This window comes from Notothenia rossii, assembly GCF_949606895.1.
Source record: "Notothenia rossii genome assembly, chromosome: 11".
NCBI lineage: Eukaryota > Metazoa > Chordata > Actinopteri > Perciformes > Nototheniidae > Notothenia > Notothenia rossii.
In genome coordinates this window covers 32774398-32794568 of record NC_136910.1, presented here as the reverse complement: position 1 = coordinate 32794568, position 20171 = coordinate 32774398, and the positions used below count along the sequence as shown (strand labels likewise).

General features: G+C 45.3%; 1 protein-coding gene and 1 long non-coding RNA gene across 4 annotated transcripts in view; both read left to right on the top strand.

Annotated features, from left to right (window-relative positions):
• sh3glb2b (SH3-domain GRB2-like endophilin B2b) overlaps positions 1 to 5603 on the top strand; it is a 94994-nt gene extending 89391 nt beyond the window's left edge. For all 3 annotated transcript variants that reach the window (XM_079660644.1, XM_079660645.1, XM_079660643.1), the window contains one exon: positions 4805 to 5603. Coding sequence is in view for 2 of the 3 variants with exons in the window: in XM_079660645.1 (XP_079516771.1) it covers positions 4805 to 4912 (108 nt within the window). In the remaining variant the exon portion in view is untranslated. The remainder of the gene's footprint in view (positions 1 to 4804) is intronic.
• Positions 5604 to 18405: 12802 nt separating this feature from the next.
• LOC307025902 lies at positions 18406 to 19308 on the top strand. Its single transcript, XR_013804302.1, has 2 exons — positions 18406 to 19083; positions 19172 to 19308. It is a non-coding gene; the product is annotated as an uncharacterized lncRNA (long non-coding RNA).
• Positions 19309 to 20171: the final 863 nt, after the last annotated feature.

Sequence of the window (20171 nt, the reverse complement as noted above, 5' to 3'; positions counted from 1 at the left end):
TATATTCTTGTTTAAATAGACTTCTCTGTTTCATTTATTCTACTCTGTATAATTGTTCTGTAGTTATTGTAGCTAAAACGGCGATTTCTGAGAGATTTTAAAATCTCAGATCTGCTCAAGTCCAGCAGCTGTAACTCAGGTCTCAGTGAGTCACGCCCCTCAAGTGTGCATTCCAAGAGGTAGGAAGACTCTGCTGATTGCGTGAAGTGCAAAACGCTTCCCAGCCGAAAAACATTTTAAATAGCGCATTTCAAATCAGAATAACTGAGTGTGCATCCAGACTCGGTGAGGACACTATCGATACTGACTCAGCAATCACTGTAAGTTATATTCTTGTTTAAATAGACTTCTCTGTTTCATTTATTCTACTCTGTATAATTGTTCTGTAGTTATTGTAGCTAAAACTGCGATTTCTGAGAGATTTTAAAATCTCAGATCTGCTCAAGTCCAGCAGCTGTAACTCAGGTCTCAGTGAGTCACGCCCCTCAAGTGTGCATTCCAAGAGGTAGGAAGACTCTGCTGATTGCGTGAAGTGCAAAACGCTTCCCAGCCGAAAAACATTTTATATAGCGCATTTCAAATCAGAATAACTGAGTGTGCATCCAGACTCGGTGAGGACACTATCGATACTGACTCAGCAATCACTGTAAGTTATATTCTTGTTTAAATAGACTTCTCTGTTTCATTTATTCTACTCTGTATAATTGTTCTGTAGTTATTGTAGCTAAAACGGCGATTTCTGAGAGATTTTAAAATCTCAGATCTGCTCAAGTCCAGCAGCTGTAACTCAGGTCTCAGTGAGTCACGCCCCTCAAGTGTGCATTCCAAGAGGTAGGAAGACTCTGCTGTCGCCCATCAGCAGAAAATAGTTAACTAATTACAGCGGCGTGCCCCCAAAGCTGTGAGAACTGAGCAATCAGGTATCCATCTTAGGTTGCGTTTTCCTGGAGCGTCAGCTTCAGCGTCAGCCAGACGAAGACTGACAAAGACATTAAGAGTCCTGTGGGAGTCACGTGGGAGGCAAAGAGGAAGCAAATCCTACTCTGATTGCGCCAAGTATCGCTGGTGTTATTTAGTTTTATTCAATTCTCTTGGGTTCTCTAGCCCCTCATGCTATAATCATGTGTATTTTCTGCATTCCTGTTCATGTGTCTTCTCGCAATTATCACTGGCCCCGTGTTTCTCCTAATCGATTTCACCGGCCTGCTCTCGTCTATCCCACATGCTCCACTGAGATCCAACATCTCGTTTCAGGGGGCCTGTGGAACTGCCAGTCAGCTGTCCCTAAGGCTGACTTCATCTCTGGCTACGCTTCCCTGCAGTCTCTGGATTTCCTTGCTCTCACGGAAACCTGGATCACTCCATCCAACACATCCACCCCAGCAGCTCTCTCCACAGCATATTCCTTCTCCCATACACCCAGACCCTCTGGCAGAGGAGGTGGCACTGGTCTCCTGCTCTCTCCCAAATGGAGCTTTTCCCTCTTCAAGCTACCTAATTTCACTCCTTCTACCTTTGAATTCCATGCCGTCACAGTAACCCATCCTATACAATTAACCATTGTTGTTCTCTACCGTCCACCAGGCGCCTTGGGGGACTTCTTGGAGGAATTAGATAATCTCCTCTCACACATCCCTGAAACTGGCCCTCCCGCTGTACTTCTCGGAGATTTCAACCTCCAGACAGGGAAGATATCTGAACTAACATCTCTGTTAACCACCTTTGCTTTCTCACTGTCTCCATCCCCACCAACTCATAAAGCTGGCAATGTCCTTGATCTCATATTCTCAAGGAACTGCTCTACTTCTAACCTCTCTGTAAACCCGCTCCACACATCCGATCACTTCTTCATTTCATTCTCTCTACCCCTTTCCAAACATAACAACCTAATCTCTTCTAACTCTGCTCCTGTCCGCCGCAACCTCCGTTCCCTCTCCCCCTCTACCTTTGCCTCATCGGTGCTCTCAGCCCTCCCTTCCTCTGACTCGTTCCAACTCCTGCCTCCAAACGCTGCTGCAAAAACTCTCCTCTCTACTCTCTCATCCTCTCTGGACTCTCTCTGTCCTCTCACATCGCGGCCGGCTCGTCAGTCCCCTCCTGCTCCCTGGCTAAATGACGCACTGCGTGCTAATAGAACCATCCTTCGGGCAGCAGAGCGGAAATGGTGGAAATCCAAACACCATGACGACCTCCTAACCTATCAGGCTCTCCTCTCCTCTTTCTCTGCTTCCATCTCTCAGGCAAAAAGCACTTTCTTTCAAGATAAGATCCAATCTTCCTATTCCAATCCCAAAAAACTATTTTCTATCTTCTCCACCCTCTTGGACCCCCCCAAAGCACCTCCCCCCTCCTCCCTTCTGTCAAGCGACTTTGTTAACCACTTTGAAAAAAAGGTTGATGATATTCGCTCTTCTTTTTCTGACTCACCTTTACTCACCGCTGGGTCACCAGACCCTCCCTTCACCCACACACTGACCTCCTTCTCCCCTCTCTCTCCAAGTGAGGTTCTTACCCTCGTTACCTCTGCCCGTCCTACCACCTGTTCTCTGGACCCTATCCCCTCAAACCTCCTTCAGACTATCGCTCCTGATATTCTACCATTTCTCACCCATTTCATCAACACTTCTCTAACTTCTGGTCACTTTCCAAACAGTCTCAAGGAGGCAAGAGTAAACCCTCTCCTAAAGAAACCCACTCTCAATCCGTCTGATGTTATTAACTACAGGCCCGTCTCTCTCCTCCCGTTCCTGTCTAAAACACTTGAACGCGCTGTCTTTAAACAACTCTCCTGTTATCTCCATCAGAACAACCTTCTGGATCCGCACCAGTCTGGTTTCAAGGCAGGTCACTCAACAGAAACTGCTCTCCTTGCTGTCTCTGACGAACTGCACACTGCTAAAGCAGCCTCCCTCTCCTCTGTCATCATCCTTCTGGACCTGTCTGCTGCATTCGACACAGTGAACCATCGGATCCTCCTTCGCACTCTCCAAGAACTTGGAGTTTCAGGCACTGCACTTTCCCTCCTCACCTCATACCTCAACGACCGCACCTACAGGGTTACTTGGAGAGGGTCCGAGTCCGACCCTTGTCAATTAACTACAGGGGTCCCTCAGGGCTCGGTTCTTGGTCCCCTCCTCTTCTCCCTGTACACAAACTCGCTCGGGTCTGTCATTAGCCCGCATGGTTTTTCATACCACTGCTACGCTGACGACACCCAACTAATTCTGTCCTTTCCCCGCTCAGAGACCCAGGTCGTCGCACGCATCTCTGCTTGCCTAGCAGACATCTCTCGGTGGATGTCTGCTCATCACCTCAAGCTCAACCTTGACAAGACTGAACTGCTCTTCCTTCCGGGAAAAGATTGTCCCACTCTTGACCTAACAATCAACATCGGCACCTCTGTTGTTTCCCCGACTCTGACTGCAAGGAATCTGGGTGTGGTCCTAGATAACAAATTGTCCTTCACTGCAAACATCGCTGCTACAACCCGCTGCTGCAGATACACGCTTTACAACATCAGGAGGATACGTCCCCAGCTGACCCAGACATCAGCGCAGATTCTGGTCCAGGCTCTCGTCATCTCACGCCTAGACTACTGCAACTCCCTCCTGGCTGGTCTACCTGCATGTGCCATCCGACCTCTGCAGCTCATCCAGAATGCAGCGGCTCGTCTGGTCTTCAACCTTCCCAAATTCTCCCACACCACACCGCTCCTCCGCTCCCTTCACTGGCTTCCAGTAACTGCTAGAATCCACTTCAAGACACTGGTACTTGCGTACCATGCTGTGAATGGATCTGGCCCTTCCTACATCCAGGACATGGTTAAACCGTACACCCCAGCACGTGCACTCCGCTCTGCATCAGCCAAACAGCTCGCTGCACCCGCACTGCGAGGGGGACCCAAGTTCCCGTCAGCAAAAACACGTGGGTTTGCTATCCTGGCTCCAAAATGGTGGAATGAGCTCCCCATTGAAATCAGGACAGCAGATAGCTTACACATCTTCCGACGCAAACTGAAAACTCATCTCTTTAGACTCCACTTCGAGCGATAGAATTACTAACAAAGCACTTATATACTAATAAAGGGCTGGCTTTCTAAATGCCAGTTGAGTAGCACTTGAAATGTTTGGCTCTATGAAACCTGATGGACTTATATGATTCTGTTTTCTTAAAGGTTGTATCTTCCTGGTCGAATGCACTTATTGTAAGTCGCTTTGGATAAAAGCGTCAGCTAAATGCAATGTAATGTAATGTAATGTAATACCATGCCTTTATTTTCTACCCAAATCATTGTATTTCATAACTTTTATTGTGAAAGATTTACGAGTAAAGTGATCCTGCATTGTTTGCCTCCGGCATGGTTCAAGTGACCTCCAATTCTTATGAACATTGATTGTTTATATAATTTTTTGTTCAAGAACCTGTAAGATAATAGCAGAGGCAGCATGTCAGGGAAGTTGAATGGTTGGCCTCGAGTAGCAGACAACAAATGGAGTTGATAACAATGAAGTGTTGCTTGTGATCCGACCATACTATTTCCTGGGGTAGAGATGAGAATCAATCAGTGTGAAATGAATAGAAGGCAAAACGCATACCTTTTGCTTTGTCTCCTTGTGGTGCAGGAAACCACATTTCAAAGATCAAATTCCCCCAAAACTTGAATCCTCCACATACTCATGAAATCAATCAATGCAGAGGTCTGCGTGAATCTGATTTCTCTTTGAAAATGACTTGCTAATGATTAGTTAAATGTTTAACATCTTTTTCCAAATTTGTCTTGACATATCCTCCTCTGTCTCTCCAGCTCATCACCGTGTACACTGTACCAGGAATGGACCCCGATTGGTTGATTGGAGAACGAGGGAACCAAAAGGGCAAAGTCCCTGTCACCTACCTTGAACTGCTGAGCTAATGGACCAGACAACAGGAAACACACACACACACACACACACACACACACACACATGCACGCGCGCACGCACGCACTCACTCACTCACTCACTCACTCACTCACTCACTCACTCACTCACTCACTCACTCACTCACTCACTCACTCACTCACTCACTCACTCACTTACTTACTTACTTACTTACTTACTTACTTACTTACTTACTTACTTACTCGTCTTTTTGTACACTACTGGTATGTTGATCTGTGGATATTTAAATGTCATCAAAGGCTTGTAACTGTGAGCAACAGCTTTGTTTGCTGAGGCCAGGCGGGTCATTACACAGTTCCTCTTATAGAGTGGTGCAGTGGCGCGTCCTAAAACCCGGAATTAAGCTGCGCCGGGGTTCCCTCGACAAAAAAGCAATGTAATGTTGAATAATTTTCTAATCATAAATCTATCAATTAGATCGCTTTTTTGTCGAGGGAACCCATGCGCAGCTCACTCCCGGGTTTTAGGATGTGTCACTGCGCCACTCTATTCCAGTAATAAGTGTGCAATGAAGCCACAATCAAACCACCACACTCGATAATTTTGTTGACAGAAGTTTGGTTGATTTTGTGTGGAAACGGAAACATTGTTTTTACAACAAAGAATTTGTGAGGGATTCAAACAAAGACATTACGTAATCCATAAAAAGATCATTCCAATTTATATTGATTTGGGTTTGTGCTTGATTTTGGTGTGTGGTAACTTTGTTGGGAAATTGTCATTATTCTTAGCATCTGACAGCCTCATGACATATTATTGTGGGAAAGGATCAGAACTGTTATGTCCTGTCTGGATATCTTAATTATTTCCGACAATAATCCTCTCAATGCCTAAAGCAATTCAGGAAGACTGGCTAATGAAGTTAGGAAACAATCTCCACACTTAAAAAACATGTCATTTACGCAACATCCTTCCAAAGTGTGGGGTAACATTTTTTCACATAATTTAACAGAGCGATATAATGATGATGTTCATGAGAACAAGTCCAATTCTTCAAAATAAAAAAAATGACTTAATGCAGTGGTTTTCAAACTGTGGGGCGCGACCCCTGGTGGGTCGCGGAGGTACTGCAGGGGGGGCGCGGGAAGAAATTGTAAACAAACACTGCTTGAAAATAAATCTACAAAATGGAGAAGTTTTTAACCGGGCCGTCAGTTAAAAGAAAAAGTGGATGAGCCTACAGGACAAGCCTTGCAGCTTGCAACTAAGCCCAAATCCAGAAAGTATGATGAGTCATACATCTCCCTTGGCTTCACATCTAACGTGGTAGGTGGGGAGGAACGACCAGTGTGTGTCCTCTGTCTCAAAACCTTAACAGTAGCGAGCATGAAACCAAACAAGATGAAACGTCACTTGGAGACCACACACCCCAATGATGTGAATAAGCCCCTCGATTTCTTTCAGAGAAAACTTCAAGAATATCGTGGTCAGCAGATCTGCTTTGTTAAAACAGCATCTGTCACATCTAATGCTCAACTTGCCTCGTATAAAGTGGCATATCGTATCGCAGAGTCTAAAAAACCACAGACCATCGCTGAGAAGCTCATAGTCCCTTGCGCTATAGATATGGTTTCAACTTTAATTGACGAGGCAACTGCCCAAAAACTCAAAGCCATCCCCTTGTCCGACAACACTATTGCAAGACGCATTGATGACATCTCAGAAGACATGAAAGAGCAGCTTGTTGAGAAAGTAAAAGACAAACACTTTGCGCTCCAGGTAGACGAGGCTACAGACAGTAACAAGGACTGTCTGTTAATTGCGTATGTCAGATACGTAGATACAGCTGAGCTGAGCGAGGATTTGCTATTTTGCAACTATGTCCGAAAGAGAGCAACAGCTGATGAACTGTTCAAAATAATCAACACCTGTCTGAGTGAAGCCGAAATGAAATGGAAGGACTGTGTGGGGATCTGCACAGACGGTGCCCGGGCTATGGCAGGAACACGGGGAGGACTACAGGCGCTCATCAAGCGCGTTGCACCAAGAGCAGTGTGGACGCACTGTATAATACACAGAGAGGCACTCGCGTCAAAGCAGCTGAGTCCGGAGCTTAATGCCGTTTTGTCCGATGTTATAACCACCGTCAATTACATCAAAACAAGACCACTGAAAACTCGCCTTTTTTCCACATTGTGCGAGGGGATGGGCTCCGAGTACACAGCTGTTCTTTTTCACAGCGAGTCCCGATGGCTCTCTCGCAGAAAAGTGCTGTCCAGGGTGCGAGCGCTTAAAGATGAGATCAGAATCTTCTTGGAGGAGGAGGGGAACAACCTTGCCAGCAAGTTTTATGATGAACACTTCCTCATGAAACTGGCCTACCTAAGCGACATGTTTGTGAAGCTAAATTAATTGAATCTGCAGTTGCAGGGCAACAATACACACCTTCCACACCTGGCAGACAAGATACAATCCTTCACACAGAAACTGGACATGTGGGGCAGGAGATTATAGAATGTGGGGATATCGACTAATTTGAGAATCTCAAGGCATTCATCGAGACCAATGAGCTGCAGAACACAGCGTTCCCATGTATGAGAGATCACATCTCAGCCCTGAAAGTCAGCTTTCAGAAATACTTCTCTGTGGACTGGATTAGAGATCCATTTGTTGCAACACCACCTACCACGTTCAGCACTGCAGAAGAGGAACAGTACATTGAAATGACTTCAGATTCAACCATGAGGCTGCTGTTCAAATCCAAGACCATCCATCCATCCATCCATCTTCTCCCGCTTATCCGTGGTCGGGTTGCGGAGGTAGCAGTTCCAGCAGAGAGCCCCAAACTTTCTTTTCCCTGGCCACATCAACCAGCTCGGACTGGGCGATCCCAAGGCGCTCCCAGGCCAGCGAAGAGATATAATCCCTCCACCTGGTTCTAGGTCTACCCCTTGGTCTCTTCCCAGCTGGACGTGCCTGGAACACCTCCCCAGGGAGGCGCCCAAGTGGCATCCTAACTAGGTGCCCGAACCACCTCAACTGGCTCCTTTCGACGCGAAGGAGGAGCGGTTAAACTCTGAGTCCCTCCCGGATGACCGAACTTCTCACCTTATCCCTAAGGGAGACACCAGCCACCCTGCGGAGAAAACCCATCTCGGCCGCTTGTACCCACGATCTTGTTCTTTCGGTCATGACCCATCCTTCATGACCATAAGTGAGGGTAGGAGCGTAAATGGCACGGTAGACAGAGAGCTTTGCCTTCTGGCTCAGCTCCCTTTTCGTCACAACGGTGCGGTAAAGCGACTGCAGTACCGCTCCCGCTGCTCCGATTCTCCGACCCGTCTCACGCTCCATTGTTCCCTCACTCGAGAACAAGACCCCGAGATACTTGAACTCCTTCACTTGGGGTAAGGACTCATTCACTACTTGGAGTGGACAGTCCATCGGTTTCCTGCTGAGAACCATGGCCTCAGATTTGGAGGTGCTGATCCTCATCCCAGCCGCTTCACACTCGGTTGCGAACCGATCCAGTGAGTGCTGAAGGTCGCAGACCGATGAAGCCATCAGAGCCACATCATCTGCAAACATCAGTGGTGCAATCCTTAGTCCACCGAACTGCAGACCCCCTCCCCCACGACTACGCCTCGAAATCCGATCCATGTATATTACAAACAGGATTGGTGACAAAGCGCAGCCTTGGCGGAGGCCAACCCTCACCTGAAATGGGTCCGACTTACTGCCGAGGACCCGGACACAGCTCTCGCTTTGGGAGTACAGAGATTGGATGGCCCTGAGTAGAGACCCCCTCACCCCATACTCCCGCAGCACCTCCCACATTGACTCCCTGGGAACCCGGTCATACGCCTTCTCCAAGTCTACAAAACACATGTAGACTGGATAAGCATACTCCCAGGCCCCCTCCAGGATCCTTGCGAGAGTAAAAAGCTGATCCGTCGTTCCACGACCAGGACGGAATCCGCATTGTTCCTCCTCAATCTGAGGTTCGACAATCGGCCTGACCCTCCTTTCGAGTACCTTAGAGTAAACTTTCCCGGGGAGGCTGAGTAGTGTGATGCCTCTGTAATTGGCACACACCCTCTGATCCCCCTTTTTAAAAAGGGGAACCACCACCCCGGTCTGCCACTCCTTCGGTACTGTTTCCGACTTCCACGCAACGTTGATGAGACGTGTCAACCATGACAGTCCCTCAACACCCAGAGCCTTCAGCATTTCTGGGCGGATCTCATCCACTCCCTGGGCTTTGCCACTGTGAAGTTGTTTGACGACCTCAGTGACCTCCCACCGGGAGATTGGTGTTGTCCCCCGTCATACTCCAGCTCTGCCTCTAACATAGAGGGCGGAGTTGTCGGGTTCAGGAGTTCCTCAAAGTTCTCCTTCCAACGCCCTAACACTCCATCAGTTGAGGTCAACAACGTCCCATCCTTACTGTACACAGCTTGGATGGTTCCCTGCTTCCCCCTCCTGAGGTGTCGGACAGTTTTCCAGAACAACTTTGGTTCCGCCCGAAAGTCCTTTTCCATGTCTTCTCCGAACTTCTCCCACACCCGCTGCTTAGCCTCGGCCATGGCTGAGGCTGCTGCCCTTCGGGCCTGTCGGTACCTTGCAATTGCCTCGGGAGTCCCCCGGGATAACAAATCCCTGAAGGCCTCCTTCTTCAGTCGGACAGCTTCCCTGACCACCGGTGTCCACCAGGAGGTTCGAGGGTTACCGCCCCTTGAGGCACCTAGGACCTTGAGACCACAGCTCCCCGCCGCGGCTTCGGCAATAGAGGCTTTGAACACCGACCACTCTGGTTCAATGTCCCGAACCTCCACGGGAATGCCCGAAAAGCTCCGCCGGAGGTGTGAGTTGAAGGCCTCCTGAACTTGGGCCTCCTCCAGACATTCCCAGTTCACCCAAACTACACGTTTGGGCTTACCAGGTCTATCCAGAGGCTTCCCCCGCCACTCAACCCAACTCACCACCAGATGGTGATCAGTTGACAACTCCGCCCCTCTCTTTACCCCAGTGTCCAAAACATATGGCCTCAGGTCCGATGATACGATAACGAAATCGATCATGGACCTTCTGCCTAGGGTGCTCTGGTACCACGTACACTTATGAGCATCCTTATGTTCGAACATGGTGTTTGTTATGGCCAATCCATGACTAGCACAGAAGTCCAGTAACAAACCACCACTCCGGTTCAGATCAGGGGGGCCGTTCCTCCCAATCACTCCCCTCCAAGTGTCTCCATCATTGCCCACATGTGCGTTGAAGTCTCCCAGCAAGATTAAAGAGTCCCCTTCAGGAGCCCCATACAGGACTCTTTCCAGGGTCTCCAAGAAGGCTGTATACTCTGAACTGCTGTTGGGTGCATAAGCACACACAACTGTCAGAGTTTTCCCCCCCCATAACCCGCAGGCGTAGGGAGGCGACCCTCTCGTCCACTGGGGTAAACTCCAACAACGAAGCATCCAACCGGGGACTTTTGAGTATCCCCACACCCGCCCGGCGCCTCACACCTTGAGCAACTCCGGAGAAGAATAGAGTCCAACCCCTATCCAGAAGTAAGGTTCCAGAGCCGACGCTGTGCGTAGAGGTGAGCCCAACCAGATCCAACTGAAGGAGTACCCTCTCATTGGTCAGAGAGCTTTGAGCATACTGCTGCCTTTTGCAACATCCTACTTGTGTGAGATAGGCTTTTCTGCTGTTGCTGCCATCAAAACCAAATACAGATCAAAGCTGAACATTGAGAATGAACTGAGAGTGGCAGTCTCAAAACAACAGCCCCGGTTTGAGAAGATCTGCGAGGGAAAGCAAGCACACACAAGTCATTGAGAGGCTAAAAACTCCCCTCCTCGACTCCCCTCCTCGACTCCTATCCTCGAGACTTAGTCCCGCCCACAGGAGATGCGAGCGGAGGAGCCGAGGAGGGGAACCGAGGAGAGAGGAGGGGAAGCAGCAGGCGGTTAGAGAAATGAGAACTCCTCTCCTCTGAGCGGTCATTTTAAAGAGACGTCCATTAATGATGACAGGACGCCCAGCGGCCCGCTGTCTTATGGACATACAGTATGTGTTCATGTCGACTTATATATTTACTTTAATTCATTCACAGTGCGGTATAATGAGACAATAGCAGGCTACAGATGCGAACACACACACAAACACACACACACATATATATGTATATATTTATATAAATATATATGTATATATTTATATACAATTTCAGAATCAAACAGCACTCTCATAATAACGTAACACTATCATAGACTGGATATATCCCCCCCCCCCCCCCCCCCCCCTCACTCTGGTCGCTACAATGAGGAAAATACATTACGGGCCAAAAGTTTTATTTACAAGTATTAAAAGCATTATTAAGCAGAGGACACCAAACCAATTGAGACCTGTCTGTCCACCGCATCTACGCACACACTGTACCACACACATGACACGCACCTACACACTGTACCACACACACCTACACCACACACACGCACCTACAGCTCCTAAAACAGGCTACGGCCGTTGTGTATTTTATTATGTGAAGCACTAAATGGTTTTAGAAACATATGGACTCTTTGTTTGTAGATATCTACTAAACTAAAGCATACAAATACAGAGATTAATGTAGGCCTGTTATACTGAGTGATATATATTATACACACTGCTCTGCTTTCTGCACGGACCTCACAGCTGTTCTCACTGTAAACATCGCGTCGCGATGAAAGCAGTTTATAAAGTAATATCCAGGGGATGATGCAGAGCTGCCATTGGCTAAGATAAGTCCGGCCGTACGTCATGACTCTTTGAAACATCTCTGTTCCCGGAAATGCATCCACGAAGGAGCCGTGGAGGACCCATGTATCCTCGGTTAGAGCTCCTCCAGAGAGCCTCCTCGATGCTCGATCCTCGGTCCTCGAAGTGCATTTAGAGAAATGAGATGTCCTTCAACATGGCGCGCTGAAATTCATTTCCGGGTCACTACCGGAGGACCGAGGAGTCGAGGAGGGGGATTTGATGAAATGAGAAAGGGCCTATGTGTGGAATAGGAATTGTATAGTGATGTGATCGTTTGCAACCTGCAGTAGAAATAGTAGTTCAGTGTTCATATATTTTCCTTAAAGAAATTTGAATTTAAAAATCTATTTTTCCCTTTTGTTCATGTGTAATCCATAATAAAATATAAAATGATAATTGGATCTTTGTATCTTATTACTATTCGCAAAGAAAATGTAATGTTTTTACAACAATATAAAATGAATCCTACCAATATAGATGGGAACCGGGTTGGGGGGTCCCGAAAATATTTCCAATACCCAAGGGGGTCCCGACTGAAAAAGTTTGGGAACCACTGACTTAATGAGATAATGGAGGATTGCATAAATATGTGTAACTAGGATGATCGAGTCATGTGACTGGTTCCCTCAGTGCAGTGCGTGTGAGTCATAGCTCTGTGCAATGTTGTTAGGCTTTAAAAATAAATCACAACATGCCACTAATAGAAGCCAGTGTTTACAGTGGTGTAGTGGATCAGAGATCACTGGTTCCCAGAAGATGATGCAGAATGTTTTTGTGAACCCTTGACCTTTCCTCTACAGATCATCATCAGTCCAAAAATATCCATCTTTAATTTGATGTGAATAATGCCCTTGTATTTTGACTACTTTTACGCCCCAGCCACACGAGGACGATCACGGTCAAATCCGCTACAGTTCTCTATCATATAGACGGTTCGGCCATACGAGGCCGACATGGCAACGCATAAAACGATAACGGTTCCCAAGGTGGGTAGATCTGCAAACGAAACGCTCTGGGGGGGCAAACGGCTCCGTGTTTACGCCTATACGATCATTTCCTGATAACGTTGAAGCAATAGCCCCGCCTCTCCCACCTCTCTTGCTCAGAGATCAGCTGCTTGGCTCTCAGAAGAGGGGCAGGAAAAGAGAGGCTCCGTTTTTTATTCTTATATTATTATATAGAGTCGTTATCAATTTGTTTTAAAGCTCAATAAATAACAAAGAAGACCTTTGACCGGAACTTTTCAAATTTTGTCTGGAAGATTTAAACTAACCGACATGTTGACCGGCGAAATGAAATTGAAACCCTGCCGCACGGTTCCCTCTTCCCTTGGAAGAGGTGGAGAAATGGGTGTTTTTCATCTGCTGGTGGAATACCGGCATAATATGTACTACAGCGTCTCCACCGCTTTCGAGCGGTCTCGTGTGAACGGACACGTTTCTGGTGCCTATTGCATGTGGACGGAAGACTTTTTTCATATAGATTTTGGTCCGTTTGCTTTATCGTCCTCGTGTGGCTCCAGCCTTAAGCACCACCCTCAGGAAAACATTTATATTGTTTTAGGTTTGCTGTATTTGTTTTTGAGTGGAATGAACATTGCTGCAATGCTTTTAGACATTTGGTCTGGTTAATAAATTATTGGATGTTTAAGCGTTTATGTTTTTTTGACCTTGGATATAGTAGTTACCTCAAAGCCTTACATCAGTATTTTTGTCATAAACTAATGGAGATTCCAAACATTGATGACAATGAGCAGCCTCCTCCCACTAGATGTCCATGTGAAGCTTTACAACTCAAGAGTTCAAGTTATTGTTATTCTTGAATATTCTCCACAAACTGACTACCGGACAGGGGCTGGAGAACACGCCATGCAAATTGATAATATATGTGTGTGTGTGTGTGTGTGTGTGTGTGTGTGTGTGTGTGTGTGTGTGTGTGTGTGTGTGTGTGTGTGTGTGTGTGTGTGTGTGTGTGTGTGTGTGTGTGTGTGTGTGTGTGTGTGTGTGTGTGTGTGTGTGTGTGTGTGTGTGTGTGTGTGTGTGTGTGTGTGTGTGTGTGTGTGTGTGTGTGTGTGTGTGTGTGTGTGTGTGTGTGTGTGTGTGTGTGTGTGTGTGTGTGCATTTGGGGTTTCTCGCTGATATTTCAGTTGTTTTCAATGGGCTGTCTTTCCTGTAGCTCTCATGTTTTCTATTTACTGTAGTGTAGTGTGTCATTATTTGCCTGTGGCGGGGGGGAAGGGGGAGAGGTTTGGCTCTGAGATGTTCAGTCATTACCTTCTTGCTTGTTTGATGTGCAATAAACATGCATGTGTGTTAGTTATATGGTTGTCTTGTTTTTAATATCGTCCAAAGTATTTTCTTCCATTATGTACAGAAGAGATGATTCCAAGTTCCCCTCTTCACCTCATAACACACAAACGGAGATGAAAAAGCACTCAGATTATTGATTTAAGTAACAGTAGGAATATAACAGTGTAAAAATACACAGTTACAAGTAAAAGTACTACATTTAAAATTGTACTTAATTAAAAGTATAAGCAGATCAAAAGATACTTTAAATACCTAAAGTGAAAGATCTCATTATGCAGCATGGCCCAGTTTAAGGCTGCAGCCACACGAGAACGGTAACGATCGTATCCGCTACAGTTCTCTATCATATAGGTTTGGCCACACAAGGCCGACAGGGAAACGCAGATAACGGTAACGGGTCCCAAGGTGGGTAGATCTGGGGATGCAACTCTCTGGGGGGCCAAACTGCTCAGTGTCTACGCCCTGGCCTATACGATCATTTCCTGATAACGATGAAGCAATTAGTCCCGCCTCTCCCCACATTTCCTGCTCAGAGATCAGCTGCTGGGCTGTCAGAAGAAAGGGAGGAAAAGAGAGGCTCCATTTATTATTCTTATGTTATTATATAGAGTCGTTATCAATTTGTTTTAAAGCTCAATAAATAACAAAGAAGACTTTGACCGGCACTTTTCTAATTTTGTCCGGAAGATATAAACTTTAACGGACATGTTGACCGGTGGATAAAAAAATCTAACGGAAAATGCCGCACGCTTCCCTCGTCCCTTGGAAGAGGCGGAGAGGTGGGTGTTTTTCATCTGCTGGTGGACTACCGGAGAGATTTACAGCAGGAGCACACGCTTGCCTCGGGGAGGGAGAAAAAGAGCCAGAGCGTCCACCGCGGAGAATAAACAGGGCAACCATGCACCACGGGAAGTCTTCTTCGCTGCTTTTGGTGTATTTTGTGGCAGAAGTACAGTGCCACTTACAGGCTCGGCATACATTTGCAAGAAAAAGTATGTGAACCCTTTGGAATTACCTGGATTTCTACATAAGTCGGTCATAAAATGGAGGAAGCCACTGCTGTCCAGAAAAAACATTGCTGCACGTTTGAAGTTTGCAAAAGAGCACCTGGATGTTCTACAGCAGTACTGGCAAAATAATCTGTGGAAAGATGAAACCAAAGTTGAGTTGTTTTGAAGGAACACACAACGCTATGTGTGGAGAAAAAAAGGCACAGCACACCAACATCAAAACCTCATCCCAACTGTGAAGTATGGTGGAGGGAGCATCATGGTTTGGGGCTGCTTTGCTGCCTCAGGGCCTGGACAGATTGCCATCATCGACGGAAAAATGAATTCTCAAGTTTATCAAGACATTTTACTGGAGAACTTAAGGCCATCTGTCCACCAATTGAAGCTCAACAGAAGATGGGTTATGCAACAGGACAACGACCCAAAGCACAGAAGTAAATCAACAACAGAATGGCTTCAACAGAAGAAAATACACCTTCTGGAGTGGCCCAGTCAGAGTCCTGACCTCAACCCAATTGAGATGCTGTGGCATGACCTCAAGAGAGCGATTCACACCAGACATCCCAAGAATATTGCTGAACTGAAACAGTTTTGTAAAGAGGAATGGTCCAAAATTCCTCCTGACCGTTGTGCAGGTCTGATATGTAACTATAGGAAACGTTAGGTTGAGGTTATTGCTGCCAAAGGAGGGTCAACAAGTTATTAAATCCAAGGGTTCACATACTTTTTCCACCCTGCACTGTGAATGTTTACATGGTGTGTTCAATAAAAACATAAAAACATATAATTGTTTTTGTGGTTTTAGCTTAAGCAGACTGTGTTTGTCTATTGTTGTGACTTAGATGAAGATCAGAACACATTTTATGACCAATTTATGCAGAAATCCAGGTAGTTCCAAAGGGTTCACATACTTTTTCTTGCAACTGTATGTACTACAGCGTCTCCAGCGGGTTGAGCGGTCTCGTGTGGAAGGACCAGGGGCCTCATTTATAAAGCCTTGCGTAGGATTGACGTGGGAAGGTTGCTTACGTAGGACAAAGCAAATAAATACGCACAGACATGTTCCGATTCATAAAAGACTGCGTACCGGCGCAGGACTTGCGTACGGCACATCCTACGCCGGTTTCCCTTTTATAAATCACAATCAACTCGAAATGCGGCGCAGCTTTTGCGGGCTTCACGTAACGCCCATATTTGCCTATAAATAGTCCAAGAAAACGCCCATGCATTCATTCATTCATTTTGACTGACTGCATGAAGAAGATCGCAGGAAATGAAGACAGAACAGCTAAAAAAGATTTTGGTTATTTTGGGGAGGTCGAGATAAATCATATTGTTTGGTGGATGCAGTTTGAACCAGAGTAGCAGCATGGAGGTCGGATCGTCACCAAAATAAATAAATAAGTGGTCCGAAAAAGGTTAATGACAAAAAAAATACACATAGCCTAACCTTCCTCAGGCAGTGTGGACCATCCCCCAATCCAGAGTCATGAAGGGGGACCAATTTTTTTACAGCAATGGCGGATCGTGGAGCCTCTCAATTGTTCTATTTATTATTGAGAGGCTCCACGATCTGCGGCTAGCAGCGCAGTAGAGTTGTATGGAGTCAGATATGGGTCAATATTCTAGCGTGCAAAACAAGCTACTCACGAGCGGAAAATGTGCTTTTACACACGCATGAAATGACCCTCGCTTGCAGATTAAACCCCCGCGAGCAGAGACAGTCCTCTTGCTCGCTCCCGGGAGTGTCAGCCTCACTCGCTCGCAGAGTCTGTCTGCGCGCGCGTGAAAAGTTTCTGACACTTTGGGGCGGAGCAACTGGACTTTGATTGACAGCTGCACAGGAAACCTGGAGTTGCCAGGTTTGATAAATGCTTGAACTACCAAGAGCTGAGGAGTGACAGCAGCAATATCAGTTGGACGAGATTGAATGGTAAAGATGCCCATAAAAAAACATTGTATTCGTAAAGTGCACAGCTAATTAATTAATTAATTTTATATAAAATAATATATTTTTGAGTGGGCTATCTGTCGAAAACTACTAGCTGTCTGCTGTATGCACCTCTTACGAAATTAACTATAAATGAACTATAGTATTACTAGAGTATACTGTGAGAGTTGTATAGTGTCCTATAGTCAGTTTGTAGTGTTCTGTAGTATTTTTCACCTGCTATCGTATTACTATAGTTTTTTCTGTAGTGCCATTTTATTAGCTATAGTAGCCCTATAATATTTCAATAGTAATACTATGTATCTAGTATCTACTATGTATGGATCTTTGTAGTATTCCTATATTATTTTAAATAGTATAACTATAGTATAATATATATAGTGTTTCATAGTTGTTTTTTGAACACACTATAGAACACTCCTACTGTATAGTAATATCATGATCGTGTCATAGTGAATGCACATTATTACTATAGTGTTTGTAAAAGCATTAAAATCCTAGAATTAATTAATTACATAAATAACAACATATTAAGCTTATTATGGAGTCAGATTTGGGTCAATGACCCAATCAATATATGTTTCTCACACTTTGGGGCGGAGCCACTGGACTTTGATTGACAGCTGCCAGGAAGCCCAGAGTGGCCAGGTTTGATAAATGCCTGAACTATCAATTAATTTGATATAATTAAATGACACATTAATTCTAGGATTGTAATGCTTTTACAAACACTATGGTAATAATATGCATTCATTATGACAATATCATACTATTACTATAGGAGTGTTCTATAGTGAGTTCAAAAAACAACTACAGAAACACTATATATTATAGTTATACTATTTAAAATAATATAGGAATACTACAAAGATCTAGATACATAGTATTACTATTGAAATATTATAGGGCTACTATAGCTAATAAAATGGCACTACAGAAAAAACTATAGTAATACGATCGCAGGTGAAAAATACTCCAGAACACTACAAACTGACTATAGGACACTATACAACTCTTACAGTATACTATAGTTCATTTATAGTTCATTTCGTAAGAGGTGCAGACAGTAGCTAGCAGTTTTCGTCAGATACAGCCCACTCAAAAATATATTGTTTTATAAAAAAATAATTTATATATATATATATTAGCTGTACACTTTACGAATATAATGTTTTTTTATGGGCATCTTTACCATTCAATCTCGTCCAACTGATATTGCTGCTGTCACTCCTCAGCTCTTGGTAGTTCAGGCATTTATCAAACCTGGCAACTCCAGGTTTCCTGTGCAGATGTCAATCAAAGTCCAGTGGCTCCGCCCCAAAGTGTCAGAAACTTTTCACGCGCGCTCAGACAGACTCCGCGAGCGAGTGAGGCTGACACTCCCGCGAGCGAGCAAGAGGGCTGTCTCTGCTCGCGGGGGTTTAATCTGCGCGCGAGGGTCATTTCATGCACGTGTAAAAGCACATTTTCCGCTCGTGAGTAGCTTGTTTTGCGCGCTAGAATATTGACCCAAATCTGACTCCATAAGTTGCAGCATAATGGACCCTTCGTGATGGACTTTTAAAGGTAAGAAGACGTTTAAAGGTTTATATTGCGGATATTATCAGCACATCTGAGTCAAATTAACATGTGTATTAAAGGATGTTAGTGGGTTATCCCTAACGTTTACAGATAACAGATTAGGCTAGGATACCGGATAAAGTTAGCAACAGACATTAACCATGAAAAGCCTATTAATCCGTTCTCCTAATGTTATTTCATCCAATCTTGTGGAATTAGAGAAAAAGGGCTTCTTAACGTGCTTTTATCCGGGGTGGAGGGATTGTAGTGGGTGGTGGTGGTGAAATGAGGATATCCATTTTGGAGTTCAAGCTAGTATATTATAGTTAACGTTACACAATAAAAAGGAAGAGAGCTATTTTTGTGATAAATCGCTTTTGATATGGATTTAGAGTGGATATTTGAGACTTCCAAACAGTAAACAAAAACGTAATTTATGGGTGAGTGTTTTTAGCAGAGTCATATTATGTCCTTGTGATTCTGATTACCTGTCTGTATTATGTTGCAGCTCAGCTGATTTTGGATTGATGGCAAAGGGAGAGGGACTTAAGTGAGAGTGAAAACACAAGGCAAGTTTAAAATAGGTCAGCAATTGCCCATCCCATAGGTTGCTAGATGTATCCAACCCTTTCTCCTGTCTTTGTCTCCCTCTTTCAGCACAAGAACCTCAGGGGGATTCAATGGAGCCTGAAGACCTGCAATGAGACCCTCACCCTGCACCTGAGTCTCAACACTCACAGTTTTGCAAGCCTCTCCCTGTTCCATATTTTTGATTAAACCAGACATTAAGCTTCCCAATGGTGTGGTCTTCGTTTTGTGAAAAATATGATTACCTCACATATGTTGTTGCTTTTGTTGTCTTTTGTGATAGTTAAATTGCTCCTGCTGACTTGAGCCAGCCATTCTTTCCTCCTCTCTGTGTCAGTGGGGAAACTTTACATTCATACTCCTTTCTCTGAGCGATTGGAGCATCCCCAGGCAGCACAGCAAACCATGGGGGAGACTATATGCCAGGACAACATGGAGGAAAAGGCACAGAGAAACTGCATGACATGCTATTGAATGTTTATTGAATTTACAATGGATGTTCCTCAAACAATACATTCAACCAACCCCACTCTGCGTACAAATGACCTTACATACTCAATACTGTGGACAATCCCCACAGGAGCAATTTGGGGTGAAGTGTCTCAGGGACACAATGACATGCTGACTGCAGCGGGGTTTGAACCTGTGCTCCCCTGATCTGATCACCAACGCTCAATCCACTGCACCACACGCCTATAAGGGACGTTTCAAGCATCATTGCGATACACACGACAACCACAACCCACTGAACTGATTACCCAAGATCCTCAGCTTGAAGCTCGATGATTGGAGGTTTTAGCCACAATGCACGTTGGGATATGGTGTTAATGCGATATGATATCCGAAAAACATTTCAGAGTTTAGGATGACCGAAGACACTTCACTACCCATAATCCTCAGCTATCGTTTGGGACTACAGTCCCGTTGCTTGACAAACAACGTGATTAATCTTCAAGCTCTGTGATTGGATGTTTGAGTGGCAGTGCGCCAAGGTTAAGCCGAGCGTCAAACAGCTCTTTGAAATCGAACAAATGGAACGAAACCACGGAAGACTATTCAAAACTGGACT